Source organism: Pyxicephalus adspersus, chromosome 3, assembly GCF_032062135.1.
Source record: "Pyxicephalus adspersus chromosome 3, UCB_Pads_2.0, whole genome shotgun sequence".
Lineage (NCBI taxonomy): Eukaryota > Metazoa > Chordata > Amphibia > Anura > Pyxicephalidae > Pyxicephalus > Pyxicephalus adspersus.
Genome location: NC_092860.1, coordinates 108,839,467 through 108,862,419, shown reverse-complemented (window position 1 = coordinate 108,862,419; position 22,953 = coordinate 108,839,467). Strand labels below are relative to the sequence as shown.

General features: G+C 36.5%; 1 protein-coding gene across 1 annotated transcript in view; it reads right to left on the bottom strand.

Moving 5' to 3' along the window:
• GLRB (glycine receptor beta) overlaps positions 1-22,953 on the bottom strand; it is a 58,295-nt gene that overhangs the window by 16,907 nt on the left and 18,435 nt on the right. Inside the window, exons 3-4 of the mRNA XM_072405968.1 lie at positions 14,378-14,484; positions 6,598-6,665 (exon numbers count right to left, since the gene is read on the bottom strand). Coding sequence (XP_072262069.1) covers positions 6,598-6,665; positions 14,378-14,484 — 175 coding nt within the window. The remainder of the gene's footprint in view (positions 1-6,597; positions 6,666-14,377; positions 14,485-22,953) is intronic.

Below are 22,953 nucleotides of genomic sequence, written 5' to 3'. Positions count from 1 at the left end.
ATACCATATTAATGAGGTAGTGCCAAGAACAAGGCAGGATTTACCCACTTCCTTTGGCACAGGATCAGCTACACAATTGCAGGCATTTCTTTGGACACATACCTGGCAAAGTACACAACGGTTAGTAACAACCCTTGGGGGCACATGGCCATGAAGGAACAGGATGAGAAGTGCCTATTAGTTGAAATTGCCCTTGCATTAAAAAAGTGAACAAAAGTCCTGCATTAACATTTAGGAATATATTACACCTTTTTTCAATAGGGTTTCCTTAACTAATAATGCTGACCCTGAAGTCAAGCCTTAAGGCAAAGTGCTTTAATAAAACATAGAACACATAATGAAACCAACAAAATCAGCCATTGAATATGTAAAAAGTTCAAAGACCTTGAATGTCCTAATAATTAAGACTGACTTCTTTATCAAGCATATTGCAAATCTTTTTTACCATCATCAAGTAATGAGAAGTGAATCATAAAAAAAGAAAATAAATACGTGAACAGATATATTCAGTACCTAAAATAGACTAAATCTCATACCTGGTTAATGGCACTGTAAAGTCATATGCATGACTCAGAATTTGTAATGAGTTGATAATTTCTTTAATTGCACTCTTAAATTTCATAAATGAGCCACAAGTGACACATATCTCATTAAAGAGTGTACGAGTTTCTACAATGCAGCTTTTATTAGGAAGCTGCTACTTGTATAGATTGAGTTAATCATGCTAATCCACAGGGATTGAAAACTGGCGATCCCCAGCAACAGAAAGCAACAACAGGATGTTAAATTTAGAACAATAAAAAAAAGTCAGATAAAGTGCCAAATAGCTTACAGCAAATGAAGGCTGAGTTGCATGATGTATTTTTTTATTCCCCTGGAAAATTAGTTAAAAGTTAATGGCCCTGGTTAGGGGTGCTGAGTGATCCTTGATGTAGCTCTCAGCCAAGAAAAAGGAAATATTAAGTATAAAGAATGTGTGGTTTAGAATATAACCCAATCAGACCAGGGGGGATCAAGATCAAAAGGTCTTCTGGTGAGTACTTGCTTTATGCCACTGCCACTGTTTTGATTGGCCAAATATGTGAACTTGTGTATTGAGTTAATATCGTATTCCAAATACTCTATTAGAGGTCCTGAAATATCTGACATCAGTCAAAAGCAGTTTTTATAGCCCTTAAATGTAAACTAAATCACTTACACATTGTTCAGATTACGTTATGCAGGCAGACTAGCCACAATGCTAGTCAGAAAAAAGGATTAATGATATATTGCCACCTGAATTCCATTGCCATCACAGTTAATTACTTAGTCAATAAAACCTGGCTTCAACTACCAAACTTTGTTTTCATGTAATGTCATAGTTTAAAATATAATGAAATACAAAACAGAAAGCAGTGTAATAGAACCTTTATTACCAGCAACCAATAACAAATAACTTAATATTTGGTGGCATTACATTCAAGTGGTGTAGCGAAGGGGTGATGATTTCTAGGATGGTGTCACATCGGGAAATTAAAAAGATGCATCTTGGAGCCAAAATTATAGACTGCTTTGAAAAACCCATGTGCTACAGTGGCACTACATTTAATAGCGCAACGTAATTTAATGTTTGAATGGTAACAGAAACTAATGTTATACCCTGAGTGTAACTTAGAAATACACACATAACTTGTATACATATATTTTCTTTGAAGAACAAAGAATTTCCTTATTTTTGTGTATCAACTATACATTGTTTGCTTTGAGGTATGTTATGCAAGGGCCTATAGGTCTGAAATTAAATGGATTGACTAGGTAGGTAGGGCCTGGATTTACATAATTAGTTTATTAGTTATTGGTAAATGTAAAGAAGATTGCATTAAGATTATACAACTGGATAATAATTTGTGTGACCATCTTTTATATATTATGTATACTATGTTCTGTAATACAGACTTTTCCACAACTCATTTATATTTGATGTAAGAAAATCACATAAAAACGTGATTCTGTATGTCTCTTTTGTTATAAATGCGTCTCTCAGTACTTCTTTTTTTAAACTAACATCACATGCAGAGACATGCACAGTGTAGGGTTTTCTGTTGAATTTCTTTTTAATGCGATCAATGTGTTTGCTCACTGCATTACAGGTATTCCCCCTTATCTTTAAGCTACCAGGTAGGGGTGGGTTGGGGATCAGTCAGATGTGACCAAGTGGCCTCCAAAGTTGGAAGAACAAAACCATACATTTCCTTGCATCACTGCAGTACTATAAAAACCATGTTCATGCAATGGCATGAGAGCTCTTCAATGTGTGAACGAGTGAGTGCCCAGCTATAACAGTACAGCTACACAATGCTTTTTTGTATTCATTTTTTTTAAAGTTCAGTTGCAAATGTACAGTTATTCTTACCATTTTCACTTATTGTTATTATTGTTTAATTTTTAGCTTCTGCTGGACCTTAAAGGCTATTGTGGTATTTTATTATTTGTAAGGTGTGTGCATGATTACCTTGATTTGAAATATTTATATTAGGCATATACTAGATGTTTGTCTCAAACAAAGTTCAAAAAGTAAAACCTATCCCAGCATGCTGATATTCATACACATAATAAGTTGGCCAGCATGATTTTAATTTGGTATAAGTAAGATTTATTAAATGTCTGCACTGACTGTTCTTTGACCTTACTTTATAGAAAGCAGTTTTCAATGTATTTGGAATATAAATGTAATTGCTGGCAGCAATGGCATTTTTAAATTGTTGTTTCCATATAAACCTGGAGTTGGTATGATGTTTCTCAGAAATGTTATCTACACAAAGAAGATGTATTACTCATAGGCTAGATGCTCCACCAGTGTAGGTGTATTGTGTTTGTACACATATAAATCATTTAGGAAATAACCTTGGTTTTCTCCACTGCAGTCAAATAGGCTCTATGGCCAAACAACCCCAGATTGTGGGCAGCATAAAAAAGGGCTGAAAAGGTTATTCCTTTGCTCTCAACCCGTATAAACAAACTTCTCGTGTTAGACTGCATACACACTGATAATTGTCAGCCAAGACATTATGTACAACATACCGGTATGTATAACGGTCACATGACCTCATTCCTCAGTTCGCCACAGCAGATCCACGAATGACGATCGGGACCGGTTTTGTAGAGAGTTGGGAAAGTTTAAAACCCCTATCAGGTTATTTATTGCTGTCTTCCGTCAACTAGTGAGATTTCCCTTTACCTATCTTAGTTCCTAAAGACACAACAGTAAGTATAAGGAAATCTTACCAAAGGTAATGTTTAATCCCAGAGATTTTTCTTTGGGAACAGATTTTCCCTCACCAACCACTTTGATGACATCTCAAAAAGGGTGGATTTTTCTTTATATCCTGTCTTGGTGCAGACAAATCAAGGAGATAAATCTCTGCAGAGGGGGCACAGACAATAACAGGAAAACTGGACGAAGGGTCTAACCTAGGCATGATACTGGGCTTTTTATTCCGGCCTACTTTTACATGTAATTTATATCACCACCCCTGGTCTAACCATTCCCTATTCCACTGAAAACTAAAGAAAACACATTAACAACCTCACTTACAAATTTTTATGTACACACCAGTGGCAAAATACAGCAAACCATTGGTGACATCTCAGTCTAGCAAAGTTACTTGATTTGAAATCAAGGACTGCTGTTTAATGGTATTTAAGGTTCCGTTGTTGTAAACTCTTATTCTACTTCTATATATTGTCATATGTCAGGAATTTATTCACACTTACCTCACAGTAAAGTTACCAAAAGGTCAATGTTAATCACAGGATACGTGTAAATCACAAGATTGGCTATTTATATTACAATTCTGACATGTAAAACAGTAAACATGGATGTGTTTTAGCTATGCATTTAGCTGGACAGTGGAAACTTGACGTTTTTTATGCCTACCATTGGTACTGCTTTACAGTTGAAATTTTTACAATTAATGCAGCTTAGAAATCAATATTACATGATTTAACGCAAACAATGTAGGTAAGGTGCATGCTGATGAGAGGGCAGATTGACTGAGATGAACTCATAAATGTTCTGCTTCTCTATTTAGTTTTGCTTAGGTGGGAAGGGGACTAGATGATTAAAGGGGCAGAAAAATACCCCCTCTTCCTTCAAACTAAACAGAGCTGTACAGAGGTATAGAGCAATGGCAAACTCTGAATTGGCTTTTTTCCAGCCGCCACCAGGGCGGTTATTCCTCGGTACTGGGGCCAGGATAGGATACCTACCCTGAGGGAATGAGCAACAGAATATCTAATATACAACGTATGGAGAAGTTAATGGCACAACTTCCTAAGCAAAATGAAGTGTACATAAACCACATGGTGAGTGTGGATAGATTTTGTAGAGGACAAATTCCGAGGAAAATTCTAATTTGAGGCATTATTGTGAAATATTTGATTAACTGGTTGAATGTGACTCGCTTTTTCTTTCCTTTACTTTTCCCTCTTTCTTCTCCCCATTCTATTTGTAGTATTTTATTTATAAATGGTTTTGTGCGATGCACACTCACGGTTATCTAAAGTAGTATCGGATATATATTACTCCTTATAATCTGTGACAAGTTAAAATCTTTGACATACTCATATTTTGTATTTGAACAATTTAATATGAACAATTGTATGTATAACTGACTCTACTTTATGTTTGTATTACCATATTTACTTTTACATACATTTACATATTTACCTATTTACATATATACTTTTCCTCTGTTTCTTAATAAAAAAAATGTATTGCGTAAAAAAAAACATTTGGCAGGAAAAACAGCTCCCAAATATATATTTTATCTCTGTATTTGGCTGTCTGATGTTTAGCTTCAAATTACCCAAAAAATAAATACATGTATAGAATACCACAGGTTTAGACAATAATCTATTCACAGATTTTCAAATGATCATTTTGCATATTCACATAGACCATTTTAAAATATATCAATCCATACATAGACCAATGCAGTCTGGCATCTCAGATTTTCTTAAATGTTCACTGCTCTGGGGCAGACTTATAGAACATGTAATCAGAGCTCCTGATTGTCTCAGAATGTAATGAAGCTTTTGCATCATTTTGGCACATATTTTTATTACATGCAAAAGCAAAGTTCATTTATATCAGAAGGTATAGATGATGTTCCTTCTGCAATCAAGAACCTGTCTGTTCCATTTTTTAATTTCTGCTTCAGGAACTTGGTTAAGTATTCATATTGCAAACTATTCCGGTTATGAGTTTTCATTTCCTGATTTTTCCCCATATCTTGGAGGCTTCACACCTCACATTGATGTATTCAGCTGTCTTGGAAATATATCACACCAGCTGAACACACCTTAGGAATCAAGGTTGTGAAGTTGTGGAGTCTCCCAGATTTGGAGCATGTCAGGAATTGAGCTTTGAGGCCACAAATACAACAGTTCCTGTGAAAATACTTGTAGCAATCCTTGCAATACTTCATTTTATTAATGTGCCAGGCTCTGCAAAAACAACAGGACAGGACCCTGAACCATTAGTATTTCTAAAACAATGTTTCTTTATTTGAATGTATGTTTCTTTGGATATCAGCCAATGCCATTTTCCCTTTACAAATACCAAGACACCTTTGACCTTCAATTACATCCCTGATAAGAGGGCATCAGGATGACTGCAACAAAACTATCCTTTGATTAATAACATCTTCTTTTTCTGCACAGACCTCTGGCCCATTTTTCTGGAGTAGAAAGATCATCTTACACAGATAAATACATTTCTCCGGGCTTCACCCGTGCACATAAATGTGAGAGACAACGACTTTACGGGATGTTCCATTGCATCACTGTCAGAACAGCGCATTGACAAATGCAGCACTCATAGCTGTGGCCCCATTTTGTCAAAAAGGCAGAAAAGGTTATTAGACAGAAATGCTGAATCACACAGTTACAAGAATGCCCTTTAATTTATTGTATAAAGTGTTTTTTTTTCCTGGGGTCCATATGGCAATTCTGAGAAACAAAAAACATCCATATAACAGTTGTAAGGACATTTATTGGATTTTATAATAAAGACCAGCTGTGATTTACCGAATATCAGCCTTGCTTGAAGATAATGTACATATATCCAAATATCGCACCTTGGGTGGATAGAAACTAATGTTCCAGTTATCTGATTTGCAGATTTGTGTTACCCGTACAGAGTGAATTAATATCTAATGTCAAGTGACAGTGTTCAGTACAGAAACGATCAAATTATCGAACAAGCTAGCCATAAAGCCTTCTAAGCAATTGTCTGTACAACTCACCACAAACAGTCAACTTAAATTGGAAATGTCACAACTCTTTTCAGGTTTTCATGCAATACGTACAAATCCTGCACATGAGCTAGAGATATTTGAACAAACATGAATGAACAGTTCATGATTATGACAAACTGCAACTAAAATGTTCCATCATGATTCCTGTGGCCAGTGAGCATTGATGGCTACTAAATTGAGATGATACTCTGCTCTGTATGGGTAGCAGTCAATTGTTATTAAGAGAGAATTATAGCTAAGTATGGACATAGCAAACATTTTACATTATGATTAACATGATTATAAATCACATGCTTACCATGGTTGTCTCCTGGATCGATCCAAAACTGTTAATAAATATGTTGACTACAACATCAACTGGAATACCTACAAAAAGATATATAGGATATGTAAAAAAACAAAAAATAGACCTAATGCCAGAACTTATTTTATGCAACAGGCTACTTTATTAGTGACTATACATTAGTCTGACACTTCATCGCACCCAATAAATAGAAAGAGTTAGTGTGTATATGTGATCAGATATACTATAACAGTCAATTTTTCTGCTTCCATTCTATATCACAATAAAGCAGAACCATCACACATCTGTGGAGCAGATGTATCAATAAAACTGATTACAAAGAGCATAAAATCACCCCCAAACATACATTCCCATATGCCCCATTTAAGAGTACTACTAGGAGGTAATACGAAGTGATAGCAATGTTAAAGCACTTATCATCAGCCATGAGAATCCTTCCAATTTTTTTAATAGCCTAATTTTTTCATTCAAAAATAAAACAATGCACAAAATGTTCAGCGTATTTTTCACGAATACGTAGAAACTTCTGGCCAGCAACCTGGCTGCCATATTGCTAAGCACAGTGTTTCGGTATTATTTAAGAGGCAGGGATTAGGTAGCAGTGGAAGTGAAGACGCCTGGGCCCAAGGAAATAAAAAATAACTATATTTGCCCTCAGTTATATTTAGTAGTTTAAAGGATGAAACGTTCTAACTAAAATCAGGCTGATTCATTTGTCTGAGTTGTCATTATCTTGCTTCTCTTCTTTCAAATGATCTTGACCATCTTGATTGGTCGTGCTGGGATGGCGTTTACTCATCCCGGGAAAAGCAAGGGAAGCAGAGAATGCTGGGTCTTCCTGGCAAACACAGATGACATTGCGCACGCACAGCTCAGCTTTTTGCCACAAACCCAAAGCGATCAAGCATGCCTGATCATGCTCCTTATTTTCAAAAACTATATCTAAAAACAGGGGAATTGGGACCAGGCAGGTCCTTTATTGCAGAAAGGACAAGCGATGTCCTTCTGCAGTTAAATAACCTTACTTGGCTGACTGCAGTTTTTTAAATGCATTGATCTGTCCTTGCTCCAGTGTGGGCACCGCCATCTTTCCCCGATCCTCTTCCTGGAGTCAGCTCCTCAGCCATCAACTTGGCGGGGATGATGTAAGTGGAAGTTTATTAGCTCCAAGGAATGCCAGTATACCTAGCTTACCGGTAAACAGCAAGAACCGGTAAGAATATTTTATTGTGGAAGGGACATGGCATAACCCCATCTGCAAAAAAAACCTTCTTGCTGGGTTTCAATGAGGAGCTATAGTTCTGCTTTAAATCTCTATACCTTGCTTTTTACATTAGTGATTAAATCCCTGGTAGAACATTGATGGTAATTACTTGATTATAAACAGCACAGCTTCCCTAAATGACATATGTGACCTTTCTTATTTTTTAAATACAGAAAAAAATGAAAAAATCTGATATTTCTGTTTTTTGTCTTAGTGTGTTACTGATCTCTGTATCTGCAATATTTATTTTATTGATACATGTTGATAAGGCTATGCTAATAGTTACAGGGGCAAATCTGCTTCTGCAGGTAATTCCTAATCCCTCTATTCATTTTTGACGTATTACATACGCTCTACTCTAATGACGGTATGAGGCAGCAGAGAGAAAGGTATGTGGTAAATTATACAGAGCAGGAATCTTTGCCAGCGTTCTTGATGTTGCTTGTTGCTGCGTGGGCTGCAATTCCACTGACAGTGTTCTGGTACAGAAGTGGTTGCCATGACAACCAGCTTTAGCACTACAGTAAAATAAATACATTATAAAACCATACACTTCTCTGTATTTGCTCTAGTTCTTTCTATAGTGCTGCACTTGTTCCTGCTTTATACATCTCTGTGATTTGCTTTGAATACTTGAAAACTGCCTGGAGAATTACTGAGCACATTTGTAGGCAAGGAAAAATGCTTCAAAAGAAAAAAATCTTGTAGAAATAAAAAAAAATGTTAAAATAAGACAGATATATATACACTGCAGACATGTCACATAGTCACCCAATGGATATTGTGGCAAAAGGGGTCATCTTGGAGGAAAGATATATTTCTTCTTGTTTCCTCTCCTATAGGAGAGATTAACTAGCAATAGGTCTGCTGGGATTCCAAACCTGGGTTTTGCATGTCACTCAGAAGTGTTCTGATCCAGGCCAGAGTTTGGTTTTGTCTGGCCATTAATTACTGCACAGCTGTGAGCTGAAGGAAGCTCTCTGACCTGGGGCACAGGAAAGCTGCCTGTGAGAGCCATTGTTGTACTACATGTGAGTAAAGGTTGCTGCAATGTTTGTGTTGAGTTGGCTGGGTTAGCCACCAACTGGAGAGGAATCTGCTTGCTGTATAGTTAGTGCCTGACTGGCTAGGAATTATTTTTGTTTTATTTTATTTTATGCAACCTTTTAATAAAACTGACTGCCGGTCAGTTTCAACCTTATCTACTGTCTCCAGTGTTCTTCATACACCTCTCCTGCAGTGTGAGAGTACGTTTTACCCCAGAAAAGGTGATTCCACAAGGGTGGTATACCACAATAGGTATAGTCTCCTGTAATTATATTGAAGCCTTTCTTCCCTTTACCTTAACCCCCCTAGCGGTAATCCCGAGTGTGACTGGGGGCGGATTTTAAATGCAAAAAAGCGGTAATCCCAACTCGCACTCGGGGGAGCTTTTAACTAAAAAAAAAACCCCACTTACCTTGCTCCATTGCTGTCCCCCGGCATCCTGCTGGTCCCCACAGGTCCTGGGGACACGTCCTGCTCCTCCGTTCAGTGCAGAGACGAGATCTACGGGGTTTCCCGGTGACGTTGTACATGCGTCGGTGCGGGTGGGAGGATCAGCAGCAAATTCAAATAATTTTGTAATGGATTCAATATAGAATAGCTGTACTGAGTCCAATACAAAGAAATATACATATATTTTATATATAATTATAATATTTAGATATTATATATGCTACTATACAGTTACATTACATGTTTAAATTTTTTTTTTATTATTGTTGAATGTTGAATTCAAAACATGTTGTTCATATTTGTTGCTTCTTGCTATACAATAAATTATGGACACAAATGAAGACTGCTCAATTAGTAGGGATGAGTAGCAAGATTATTAGTAATATCTTAGAATTGTCTAAAGTTAATGTCAGGTAATAATACTACCATTATTAGTATTTAAGTATTATGTTATTATATAACAATAGAAGTTTTAGTAATACAACATTTGTGGTAACTGTGAATAGAAGGAAGTGTTTTTTTCAATATTATTGTAGAAAACAAATATTAAATATGAATAACTATTGTGGCCATTATAATTAAAGTAAGCCAAGGTACTTCAGCCTTGCTTTTAGTCTTGCACAATTGTGTGGACTCCTCTTGTTTACTATAATTTTATTGCATGTTGTAATCTGTTGTAGCTGCAGCAATTATTTTAGAGTCTGCCTTATTTCCCGGCAGGAGGACATCTGGCTTTATCCTGACTATTCTACGTAAGCCTTACAGTTCCTGGGCCAACCATTTTAGTCACTGGATTTCAGTCCTTAAATTATGTGAAACTCTATTAATTAAACTATAGGTAACAATAGTAATGGTTAATGATCTCTCAAATAATGAAATACCATATTATATGTACAAAATTAACTTTGTAATGTGAGACAAATTTGACTTTCATTTTTTTTAATCTGCAACTACCTATACTATAGAATTATAGGTCCACACTGGCCAAAACCTCTGCCAGGTCATATATTTCCATGGGATTTACAGAATATCATAAAAATGGAAGTAAATTTTACTCTACACATTCACCAGCTCAGAATGCAAGTCAATTATTGAACCATTCAGATATTCTACTTGGTACATCACTAATATTTCTGACTCATAATCCATAGTTTTATTTATGGACTCCACTGGCTGATTTTTTGTTTTTTTTTTGTTTAAAATGGTATAAGTGTTTCTCCCTCCCTTTTTTTGTGTCATGTTACCCTACTGGTTTTGCTTGTTTACTTGTCTCTGTATATTTGAAAAATTTAATAAAAACATTTTGGAAAAAAAAAAAAAAAATGGAAGTGAAGACAACGATAGAATAAAACAATTTCATTTAGTAGAACAGGAGAATGTCTGGTCAGGTGTTTTTGCTCTCTGTGTATTCCTTTATGGTGACACCTGCACCCTTACATTCATAGTCCTGATGTCTCTGGGGAAAATCGCTGTAAAGTGGACACTGATAGCAAAAAAAAACAAGCTTAAGTCCTGATTTATTAAATTTCTCCAAGGCTGGAGAAGATAGACCTTTATCAGTGAGCCTGGGTGATTCTGAAAACCTGGCATGGATTTCCTAAATGTAATTTGCTATTTTTTAGCCTACCTAGCAGTCTGATTCTGGCCGTATTTCAATGCAAAAAGCGATACCATTTTTTGCATGGAAATTCATTTTACATTGTAAGCATATAATTCTTAGGCATAACTCATCAACATATGTCTAATAGGTAATACATTCATTACATTTAATATTAAACTTAAAAAAAAACACACACAAAAATCTGTTTTTGTAAAAAAATGATATATAATGTAATATAACTGTACAGCAGCATATATAATATATATATATATATACATATATATATATATATATATATATGTGTTTATGACTGTGATGTTGGTTTTTAATGCACATAAAATATTTTAGGACACTATTTGTTTCAGAATCTTTTTTTTCTTCATTTCCCTTCTCTAAAAACTGGTGCGTCTTATGGTCCGGTGCGTCTTATGGTCCGAAAAATACGGTATATATATATTCTATGAATATTTCTTTGTGTTAGACTCAATACAGCAATCTTGTATTGAATCCAATACAAAATATATTTGAATTTCCTGCCGCTAAGTCCTGGCCGAACCGACGCATGCACCAACGTCACCGTGAAAACTTTGTGGCTGGAGATTGGAGGAGGCAGACGTGTCCCCAGGACCTGCAGGGAATAGCGGGACGCCTGAGGACAGCGACGGAACAAGGTAAGGGTCTTGTACATTACACAGGGGTGCTCATTAGTAAGTTTTCTCTTTTTGTAACAATGGCCCCAAGTGACTAAAGAAGGCAGACAAGACCATTTAACAGTGTGTTTGATGAAAATAGTGTAATGGGTAGCCTCAGAATGTGCACAACAGAAGCATTTAGGAATCTATAATAAAGTAAGATCTTGAGATGAATTAAAGATGGCAGGGAGCCATTCAATAGCTTAATTTTTACCCTACCAAAAGTAAATGTGTTCCAGCCTGAGCCCAAGCCCAGTAAGTTATGCTTTGTCCCTTAAATTACAGCAGAAACGTTTGGTTTGTCAGTACATAGGTATGCAGTAAATTAAAAGTCAGAACATTAAATCCCCTTTAATTCCTTTCACCTGTACATCATTAAATTGTTTCATCTAATGGCAGGCAAACACAATTACATTGCATCTGTACACCTGCAGCACATTTCTCAAGCCTGAAGCTCTACAAAAATGACAGCTATCACAGCTTGCTTTTATCAGGTCAGTAACCATTTACTACAGAGCATCTGTCGCCTCAAACTTTCCAATATATTAGAAAATGCCATTAAAACCTTTACCTATGCAATGTGCTCTGTTTTTGGTGGCAAGTGTGTTTGGGGAAATGCTTGTTTGCTTAGCATCTACTTCATCAATATGTAAATGAGTGGACTTGTTATAGCTGGCTCCTGCAGGGAAACCTCTAGGGTTAACACACCATTTGGACAAGTGGCAGGTTCCTTCTTTCACTAATAATCACAATAGTTCTTTCTTCTTCTTAAAACCCAACTCCAGCCAATTTATTTTTCAAAGCAGAACTACAGTTCCACTTTAAAATTTGCGATCAGGCAGGTCTTTATTGCAGAAAGGTTTAGGTGATGTTTGTTCTACAATAAAACATACCTGATCGCAGTCTTCTACTGGTGAATTCTGGCTTCCCCACATTTGCTGGGAATAAATGAAATCCAGAGAGCCTGTATGGAAGTTATGGCATTGTGGCAAGGCCAATAAAGATGGCTGAAGATCCAAACCAGGAAAGGAAAAAGAAAGAAGATGGCAGTACCCGCAATGAAACAAGGAGAGGTGAGTATTTTTTTTTTTTAAATTGTGATTGGGCTTGTAAGGTTATTTTATTGCAGAAGGGGCAGCCAATAAAGGACCTGCCTGATCCCAGTTTTTTGAAAAAAATGTTCTGCTTTATGTTTAAATAGACTAGGGATTGGTGAGCTTCGGCTGTCTGTTTTTATTGTTGATCGTGATCTCACAGGGGGATTCGCTTTCTATTTGTAATGACGACTGTTGTCCCCAAGAAATAAAGTGAGAATTTTACAGTTGTCCCCCACAATTTTATAGCAAGAGGTAATGGGAAATCATCCAAAATGGGAGATCCTAAATAGGAATTCCCCTCACTTTAGGAGATTTGTTTTAACGTCATGTTGCATTTCTAGGACAAGTAGTGAAGATAAAACTTTCCGAATGGTACAAACACAGCTAAATTATGAACTGGCAAGAGTTTTAACCTTTTACCCATTTTATCAAAATTTGACAGATACAATTTTTATCTCTATGACACTTCAACAAGAAAGAAAACAAGGGTTACCAAGGAGAACACAGGCACCAATAAGAAAACGTGATACAGGTAACCTTTATCCACTTTGCTAATAAACCGTTTTCATTGCAGTCTCTGTCCTCATTGGAGACATTTTGCATCACTTTCTGACAGAGGTTTTAACCTTTAACACTCAAAAACAAATGTAAAAAGGTTTTGGTTAAAGTTGGTCTTTAACAGAGGCTGGGTGCATGCTCAATATCAATGTAATGTTTTGGTAATACTTAAAGCAGTACGTCATCAAAGGTTGACCACTGCAATGTGTGTGCCTATAAAAGATAAAGGTTATCTGCTTTCACCTTGGAAAAAAAGTCTCTCTGTAGCTTTAAAACATTGTTCATATACCATTTTAAATAAAGCTTTAGTTCCAATATCATATCTGACAGCCGAATTCTAAACCTTCCTTGTCTGCACACCACTTTCTTGCCTCCAATCCTAGAACAATTATCAGAGTCAGCAGAATAAAGAGAAACACTTGAACATTAGAGCCAACCTCAAAGGCAACGTGCCAGATTCAAATGTTGTAGTTATCAAAACTGGTTTGCATATACAAAAACAGAAATCATTTTGAAAGAAAAAATGGTAACACAGAAAACATTAACCAACGTTTTACCATTAACTCAACTTCAATGTCTAATGTTGATTGTTGACTTTGATGCTTGTTATGGACACTTGACACGGACACACGGCTTGTACATTTGAACCCAACAGCTGACTCTTGACCCTTATATCTGACTTTTTTTTTTTTTTTTTTTTATTTAAACCTCAACTCTGGCATTTGACTATTGATATCTAACTCAGTTTTTTTCTCAAACACCTGACACCCATCATACTTGATTTTTAAATCTTACTTTAAAGTCCAGGGCTGTCTATTGTCTAAGGCTGTTGTGTATTTGAATAGGAACAACCTAAGACAACCTAAGATTAGCCTATTTTTGGATGACAAATGACTAAACTCTAGAATACGACTGGAGTTTTAAACAAGTTAAAGGTTTGGAAGAAGTGAGGAGCAATCCATTGTATGTTCTAAAATAATATACAAATTTCGTTGTTATTAAAAAAGTAATTTAGAAAACAGCATAATAAATGGTAAGTATAAATATAAAATTTTAGGCAACAAACCTTTAAAATTGGGTCTGATCCTTGGGTCATAACTGACCAAAAGTCTGTTCAATATGTTGCTAGTGGAGTTAGGAGGAACTCTTGCAAGATCTTCTGCAGATAGTTGGCTAGAAAACAAAAATAATCATTACAATTATGGCTAATATCTATATATATATATAAAAACTGAAAGTTAGGTAACGATGTTGCTGTATTTCCGCTACTTTTCACGGGACCCAGACTCTGGACTGAAGGGGAAGGATAAGGTGGCCCTCTTCAGTCCATCCGAGTACACACCAGGAGTTGCACCTGCCCAGCAGGAAGGTGGGGATCCCATAAGGGCTCAGGTGTGCAAGAGGGAGGGAGAAGTAGATTTGCAGGAAGTAACCTGCAATTAAGCTTGTGGGGAATCATGCTAAACAGTGGTGTTGCAGTTACATGGGAAGCTGTTGATGCTAATTTGATTTTGTTTGATTTATGGACTATGGAAACCCCAGGCTGGGTATTGGACCCTCACAAGATACTTGTCTTAGTCTCATTCTTATTGTGGAGAGGTTCTGATGGACTATGGACAATTGCACAACTAGGCTGAAGTAAGCCATTTTCTGTTTTGTTTATACCCCCCCTGGGATGATGAAAAACAGTTTTTTTTATTTATCCCAATAAAGACTTGTGTCTGTTACATCATTTTGGTAAGAAGCATGTTGGCTGAGGTCTGAGCTAATCCCCAGACTTTACAGTGTGTATATATATTGTGGTATATTACTGGGGGTTGCTCATGGTAACGGGATGCTTACAAGGGGCAGCAGACTCCAAAAGTCCAAATTACCAGCAGTATTTATTTCTTTAGCCAAGTGTTACAGCACACTCCACAATTTTACTACAAAATAATAAACAGTAGCCCGGCTGGGCATCTGGCTACCTCACTGCCACTTCTTTCACCTCTTTCTAACACACATTATATCACCTCTGTTCACTCACAATGTAAGTCTTGTTGGCCTACTGGCTTTTCTGGAGCTCTGTCCCCTTTTCCTGCAGCCTGGAACAGACTCTGTCTACTTTCCCAGTCTGGAACACACTTCCTTTCAGCCTGGAACCCTCTGGCTGTCTTCTCATCACACTCCAGCCTCTGACTGATCACACAACAGCCTGCAACACACTGGCTGATCATCTCCCTCCTTTGCACCTGAGTGCAGCGAATATAAGCCAAATCAGGCTTGGGTTGGGCCAGAGAACCCACCCTTTCTCTCGCTTGGCCGGATCTAGGGCCCTATAGTCCCCAGTTTCTTTCCTAGGAAACCTATCCAAACCTATTAATACATACATAAAAATATGAATGTATTGTGTGTTTCATGAAATCAAACGCTTTGGAAGGCACCATCTGGATCTCATAACCTAAGCAATTTTATTTATTTTTAAATGTACTAGGTTCATTTATAAATGTTAGTGCAATGGAATGTGAAGGTGTTGCCTATAGCAAAGAATAAGAAAGAATAGGATAGCAGATGCTGTTTTGTACTGCTGGTTCACAGGAAGAAAGCAAAAGACAAGGAGTAGTTTGCTGCAAGTTAAGTTTACAGGTTTATGGATTGTTCTGCAGTGCAATAAAGAGATTAACCCTGTGATACTATGTCAAAGCACCCTCTAAAATGTGTGGCTGGTTTTAAATTCAAGGCTTTATATTTGGTCTTACTTATTGATTGACAATACAATTTGTTTCAAACTTCATATTTACACGATTACTAAAAAGTCACAGATTTTCCAGTAACAACATTAAGTAAAAATAAAATCAACATATAATTAAAAAAGGGGGAACTAAATACTATCTTAGTTGTTAAAGACAAAAAATGAAGGTGTCAAACTGGAAGAAAACTTAATTACACAGTGCATATGGTCCTGCCTAGTTTAAATATATTTTGTATTATTTTGTATTGGATTGGATACAGGACTTTGTATTGAATCCAATACAAAATATTTGAATTTCCCGCTACGACCCCCATCGACGGGCGCACGCACGGACAACATCAGGAATCGCCGAGGTGTTCTAATTCTTTCCAAACTTCCATGCAAAAAAATTAACACTTATTTATTTTAGATTGTAGGCTATAATTCACCGAATTACTAAATAATTACTTATAATTCACCGAATTACCGCATAACTCATCGAAATATGTCCAAAGTTTTATAAATTTAATAACTTTTTTTATAAAACATAAAAAAAAATGTTTAAAAAAAAAATAGTGTATAATGTAATGTACCTGTACAGTAGCTTATATAATTAAGCTACTATTATATAATACAATTATATATATATTATATAAGGATTTCTTTGTATTGGACTCAATTCAGCTTTTTTGTATTGAGTTCAATGCAAAGCGATTTAAATTTCCCGCCCCGCCTCCCGCCCACACCGACGCATGCAGCGACATCACCGGGAAACCCCAGAGATCGTCACTGCACTCGCCGGATGAAGACTGAAGACAGAAGACGTGTCCGGAGGAGCTGCGGGGAGAAGGTGAGTATTTTTTTTTAGAGATCAACGCTGGAACAGAACGGATCATCACAGCGGGGACCAGGTAAGTGATGGGATTTAACACCCGACAAAGTTCGGGTTTATCGATTTTAGCTAAATTTTTAAACCCGAACCAAGGTCAGGTTTAACGGTCGGGTGGTTAATTTGATATGCATTGCACAGTAGATAAACCCTATCCAAATAACTAAAATGAACAGCAGTTAACTGCACTAGGATTAATGGACACATATAGAAAAAGATGGATAGATAAATCATTTGTTACATTTTTTTTTTTATTAATAATTATTTATTTTAATTATTTACAGAGTTCAGAGATAGACCACAACCTTGATGCACAATTTAAGCCATGTCCCTGGAGTTTGTATCATGTACCACCTGCGACCAGCATACCCATTGCAATACATTTGCGGACCTTGAAGATGCAGACTTCATAGTTCCATATCTACTTCCCTCTTATCTTACAGGCCCTCAGCCATGTATAGATTGTCCCCTATCTTACAGAAGAAACAATTAGGATAGTTACACATGTTGATGGCTATGTTGAAGGCTTTTGGATTTAGTTTCCTTGCATGCACCAACATTATTATGTATAAATAAAGACACATTGTTTGCTTGTTTTTAATAATTAATAAAACTTAGAATAAGAAAATGTTATATCTTTAAGGTAATTATCAATGCACAGAAAGCCATATTTCAGCATTTGATCAGCTTGTGCTAGGACTATTTTCCGATTCTTACAACAAGGTCTCTTTATACAATATCCGGGCAGTTTGCTTAGAAAGACTGTCTAAGCTTTGTAAATCACAGAACATGAATAACTATGGAGATAATAAAATTTAAAACATGTATGATTAAAGCATTTTTGTTCTAGATTAGTGTCCTAAAAGTATTGCAAACATAAAAATCAGGCAACTGGCATTCTCAGCAGAAGGCTAGCAGTGCCAGTCCTATACACGTCCTTTAACAGGTGTACTTCAATAAACCTGCAGAGCAGCCAATTTAAACAGGGTCCAGTTCCTTCAAATGATTACAGCACTGTCACATTACATTATATTTTAGCAAGAGTGCCAAAAAGAATATTGTATAAGTGGCCTAGAAATTAGATCCAAATAGTATATTTTTCATAGTATGTCTGTGGTTCTCCACTTTATCAAAGTCAATCCAACCAAATGTAAAATTTGAGTTATTAATATGCCTTATAGAGTAAATTACCCTCTGGCTTGTTATGTCCAAGGTAGTATGGTGATAAGGTCAATGTGCCACAATTTTTGGCTCTGTTCCTACCCAATATCGAGTGGGGGGTCAAATCCAATGTTATGGTCGGACCCCGGTATAATGGCTTTAGAAGAATTACAGTCCTAGAAACATGAAAATATCTTGCTGACAGAGTTTCCAATTATGCTAGAAACCAACAGAAAAGATTTTCTTAGTAAACTACAGGACAAAGCAGTCAGTGTTTTTATGTTTATGAAAAACATAAAAATAAAAAAAATAAAAAATCAGGTGCCTAATGGTGAATGCACCCATTAGAAGTTCAGATAAAGTCACTGAAAACTATATTTTATTTTAACGTCATTCATTATTTTAGTCATACCAATTTTCTTATAAAGTGATCAATTTATTTGGTTACAAAAATTATACCTTTTTTGAAGATCTGTTGTATTTTTATTTTCAGCCAGCAGATGGACATCTTTGCTCATTTTCACATTTCCAAAGCAATACAAGGCATTTATTGCAGTGTCAATGCCTTCTGACAACTCATCCCCTTTGCCCCCTTCCTTAACAATATCTGATTACCCATAAACTCCCTCTCACCACCACCCTGCTCCTTTGGAGCGTTCACGTTTTATAATGAAGTAAGGCTTTCAAATTTGGTCAAATTCATAACTTCACTCATGTTAAATTTCTCCTGTTTGGTCCATTGTCAGACCCTAGTCACATGGGGGGAGCAGAGGCATCATCCACCTGGGTAAGCTTCAACACCATTTGACAAAGACAGCTGACTCAAGTTGAACTTCTCCATCTGTTTATTGGGGTAGTGTCAAGCTTTATGAGGAATGGGCTATTGGCAGACCTTCACCTGAATGTGGTGACAATGTAAAGCCTATTTACATTGTTCAAGCTATATTTTCTACTTAAAACTAAATATTTTAATGATTTATGTCTTCTCCTCCTGTTGTGTATGAAAAGCTCTATCTAAAGATTCAACTTAGACAGAAAGTCTGAAGGTAAACAGCCTCTGCTGTACCCTCTTTCAAACACATACAACAATTTACCAAAATCAGAACTACACCCTCTACTTAAAGTTTTTTTGCAACACAAAAAATGTATGTGTATATATATATATATATATATATATATTTATATAAATCAGCACTGCGTAAAATGTTGGCGCTATATAAATCCTGTTTATTAATATTAAGAATAAAAAAATATAGTAAAGACTGAACCAAAAATGTTTTCTTTAGGAGTTGGCTTGTACATATAAAACACCACAAATAGACACAATATAATGTGGGTACAACTAATCTGTATCCTTTAAGTATACATTTTTAAAGCAAGCACTCTTAAAATTGCAAATTAAATAAGGTAAATGCATATTTACAAACATGTTATCTTTTGCATAACCCATATTTGATATTATCCATTTGCCATCTTGCATGAGTCTGCTCATCAGCATTATTAGGAGCCAATGCTACTGTCTAAAGGGAATGTCTGAGGATTTTTTTTTCCTTGCCAGAAACAAATTATGTAATTGGACAGATTTATTCTCCGTCTCATCAGCCACTTGTTTTACAAAAGGAATACAGCTCTGCTTTAACTAAATGTAACACAAAAAAAGATTATAAACTGTATATGCCAATTCACTGAAAAAGTGATGGTGTAATGGTTCCCTTAGTAATAAATGGGTATCACCACAATCACTGGATCCCAATCAAATACAGCATCTTTTGGATGTGGTGGAACAGGAGATTTACCTGATGGATGTGGAGCTGACAAATCTACAGCTACTGTATAATGTCATCTTGTTAATATAGACCAATCAGCCATGGGGAATGTCTCTAGCACCTTGTTAAAACTATGCCACAGAGAATACAGCAGTTCTAAGGGCCAAATGGGGCACAACTCTCTACTAGCAAGGTGTATCTGATAAAGTGGCCGGTGAATATATATACACATACAAGAAGACTTTATAAACCATCACACATTCTGACTGAAGACCCCAAATATGATGGCTTAAAAAGAGCAAAGCGTGAAATTAATCATCAAGTCATTTTCCTTCAGTAATCAGACATCACTTTGTTAAATTGTTAATTTTATGATAGTCATATAACAATCTTATTCTAGAAGTAAAAATAATACAACGCTATAGGTCATATTTATAAAACAGGGAAATAGACTTTTCCTCCTAATTTACTGCATGCCTATTAACACATGCCATTGACACATGGGAATCTTCCAGATCCATGACACATGGATCTGGAAGATTCCCACAAAGGAATGTCTGATTCCCAGTTTTATAAATTTGTGACAAAAAAAAAATATTTAGGATGTCTTCACACAAGTGATCCTGCTCCTTCTCTAACATGTAGTGCTTGGAACCAGTGAGGCAGCCAAAGGGGTAAGTGGAAGGCTTTCCCACATGATTGTAACATCATGGCAGTATTTTTCATGTGACATCAGCCTTACTGTTTTTAAGTCTTTGTGTGGCCATTCCTCCTCCTATTGTCAAAGTTAAAAAAGGACAGCAGCTCCCATAATGCACTATAAACTATACTAGAACAAATTCTAATACAAAAAGGTTGTGTGAGGTCCTTGGCTGCATTGTCATTGCTTCCTACTGGCAGATAAAAATGTTATTAGGCTAAGCAAAGATATAACAAGTAGAACATGCATATGTAGCATTTCATGTGCATGTGCAGTTGTGGGGAGAGACTGACAGGGACATCATCTGCTGTATGGAGAATCAGACTAACCAGGTGTATATTGCTAAAAGTGCTTTTGAATTAAGTAAATGTAAGCCAACTTACTAAAATCTCATTTCATTTTTAGCATGTAATGTGATTTAAAAGTAATTATCACTATTTGTAAATCAACTGCAAAGCTTTTTTTCACTTAAGTCAGTCCTGCTATGAAGGTCCAGGATAAGCCACAGCTTGTTAAAGAGTGACATCACTTGGCCCTAGCTGTTCCTCTGAGTTGCCAACCTGTCACATATTCCTCTGGTGAAGACTATAAATAGCTGTGCCAACATTCAATGCCAACGCCAATGTTTTACCTGAGCAATGACATGCAGCCACTATATAACAACTGATCATGATGAAAAGTGCTGCAGCCTACCTATGTCAGTGTGATGTGGCTGCAAAAGGCTCCCTCCATTGATTTATACAGCCATCCTTTTACTCCTGCAGATACAAGCCCTGGCATCCTATGATAATTACTACAGACCCGTTGCTGAGGGCCCATCAATGTAGTCACTTCCAGTCCCCATTTCATCTAGAGTTAAAATGATAAAGCTACCGGAGTTAAAGAAAAAAGGATGGTGAGGACCTATAGTTAAAGGGGTTAGGGTTTACAGCTACTCTAAGCACTGCTTAAAAGCAGAACTACTTCCTTTGTATTGCTAATAAAAAGCCCATTTGCTTCCCCCTAAAATAACGGGTTTTTTTTTGAGGGCTATAAGTTTAAAAACATTTACCTTATCCATTGTTCCTGTGGACTCCCTGTTTTTCCAGCTAGACTTTGCTATATTCTGCCATAATTCGGTCTCCCCTTCACCAACATCATCACTTACAGTGCAGGACCTGCATTGTGTACTTGAGGACACTGACAGCCTGCCCATGTTTCATGTGTGGAGAGGAGCATCAGCTGCCAAGGAAGTGGAATTTGGGGCAAGTATCTGTCTCTATTACTTGGTACTTAGTAGTATTTGTAATGTTTCTTCACACAAAGTGGCAGTGTCTTTTAAATAGATGTTTTGCTGCTAATAGCAATATATCATAATACATCCACTGATCTCACAAAGCATTGTGCTGCCAAGGGACTTTCCTGCACATTTTCATGGTTTATCATTTTTTGTAATATTTATGAGAAAAACACAATTGTAAGTAAAACAAGATAAAAGAATAAAAGAACCATCAATATGTCAAATGTAGGCAAAGCATGGTGGTCCCTGTAAATTTATATCCAGACTTCCTACAATATGTAACTATGAGCTGGAAATACATTTAATTTGAATTGTCATATTTAAGGAGACTGGGTTCCTGGCCAATTAGTTTCCTAAGCTCTAATTAGATTTGCATGCTTCAGAAACATTGCCAAACCACTGATCCATGGGAAGATAGTCACCTGCAGGTAATTTCTTCATGCACAGCAGGTTTCTTGAATAAAGCAAACATGACTTATTCTCTAAACTTGGCTCAAGCAGGGACAGACCACAGAGCTGCATTGTTGCAGGACAAGCCTGAACTGTGCAGCAAAAAAGAGGCCTTCCTTAAAGATCACTACTTGTTCTGCCCCTTTGTTCGGCTCAACAAAAAAGAAGGAAAAAAATTAGCTGCACTAAAAATGGAAAAAAACCTATAAGCTTTTAATTATACATCTTTCATGCTTGTTCATTTATTCTAGTTTTGGCACGATCTCAATAGGAAGAAAGTGTTTCTGTGGAGAGTTGGTGCATGAGGGACTAACAGGCAATCACAGGAGCAGAGGAGCACAAATAGGTCTGCAAACAAACTTCATCCTTTGTCCAGAAATCTCATATTGTACATGTTTAGTTAAAAGGAAAACTTGGACTGAATTATTTGCCAGCATCATTTTTTTTTAAAGAAAAATCCATGGTTTTTGAAGCAGAACTATAGTGCCGCTTGCAAAATGTGCAAGGAGGCGCAACTCCACTGCAGAAAGGGATAGGCTATGTCCAATCTACAATAAAGGATATATACCTGCCTGTTTTCCATGACATTCCAGGTATCTCAGCATTCCCCGAGGCTGCCAGGACAGAATGAACTCTGCACATTATGCTAACAAGATGACCGAAGATTAGGTATACTAGGAAAAGAGG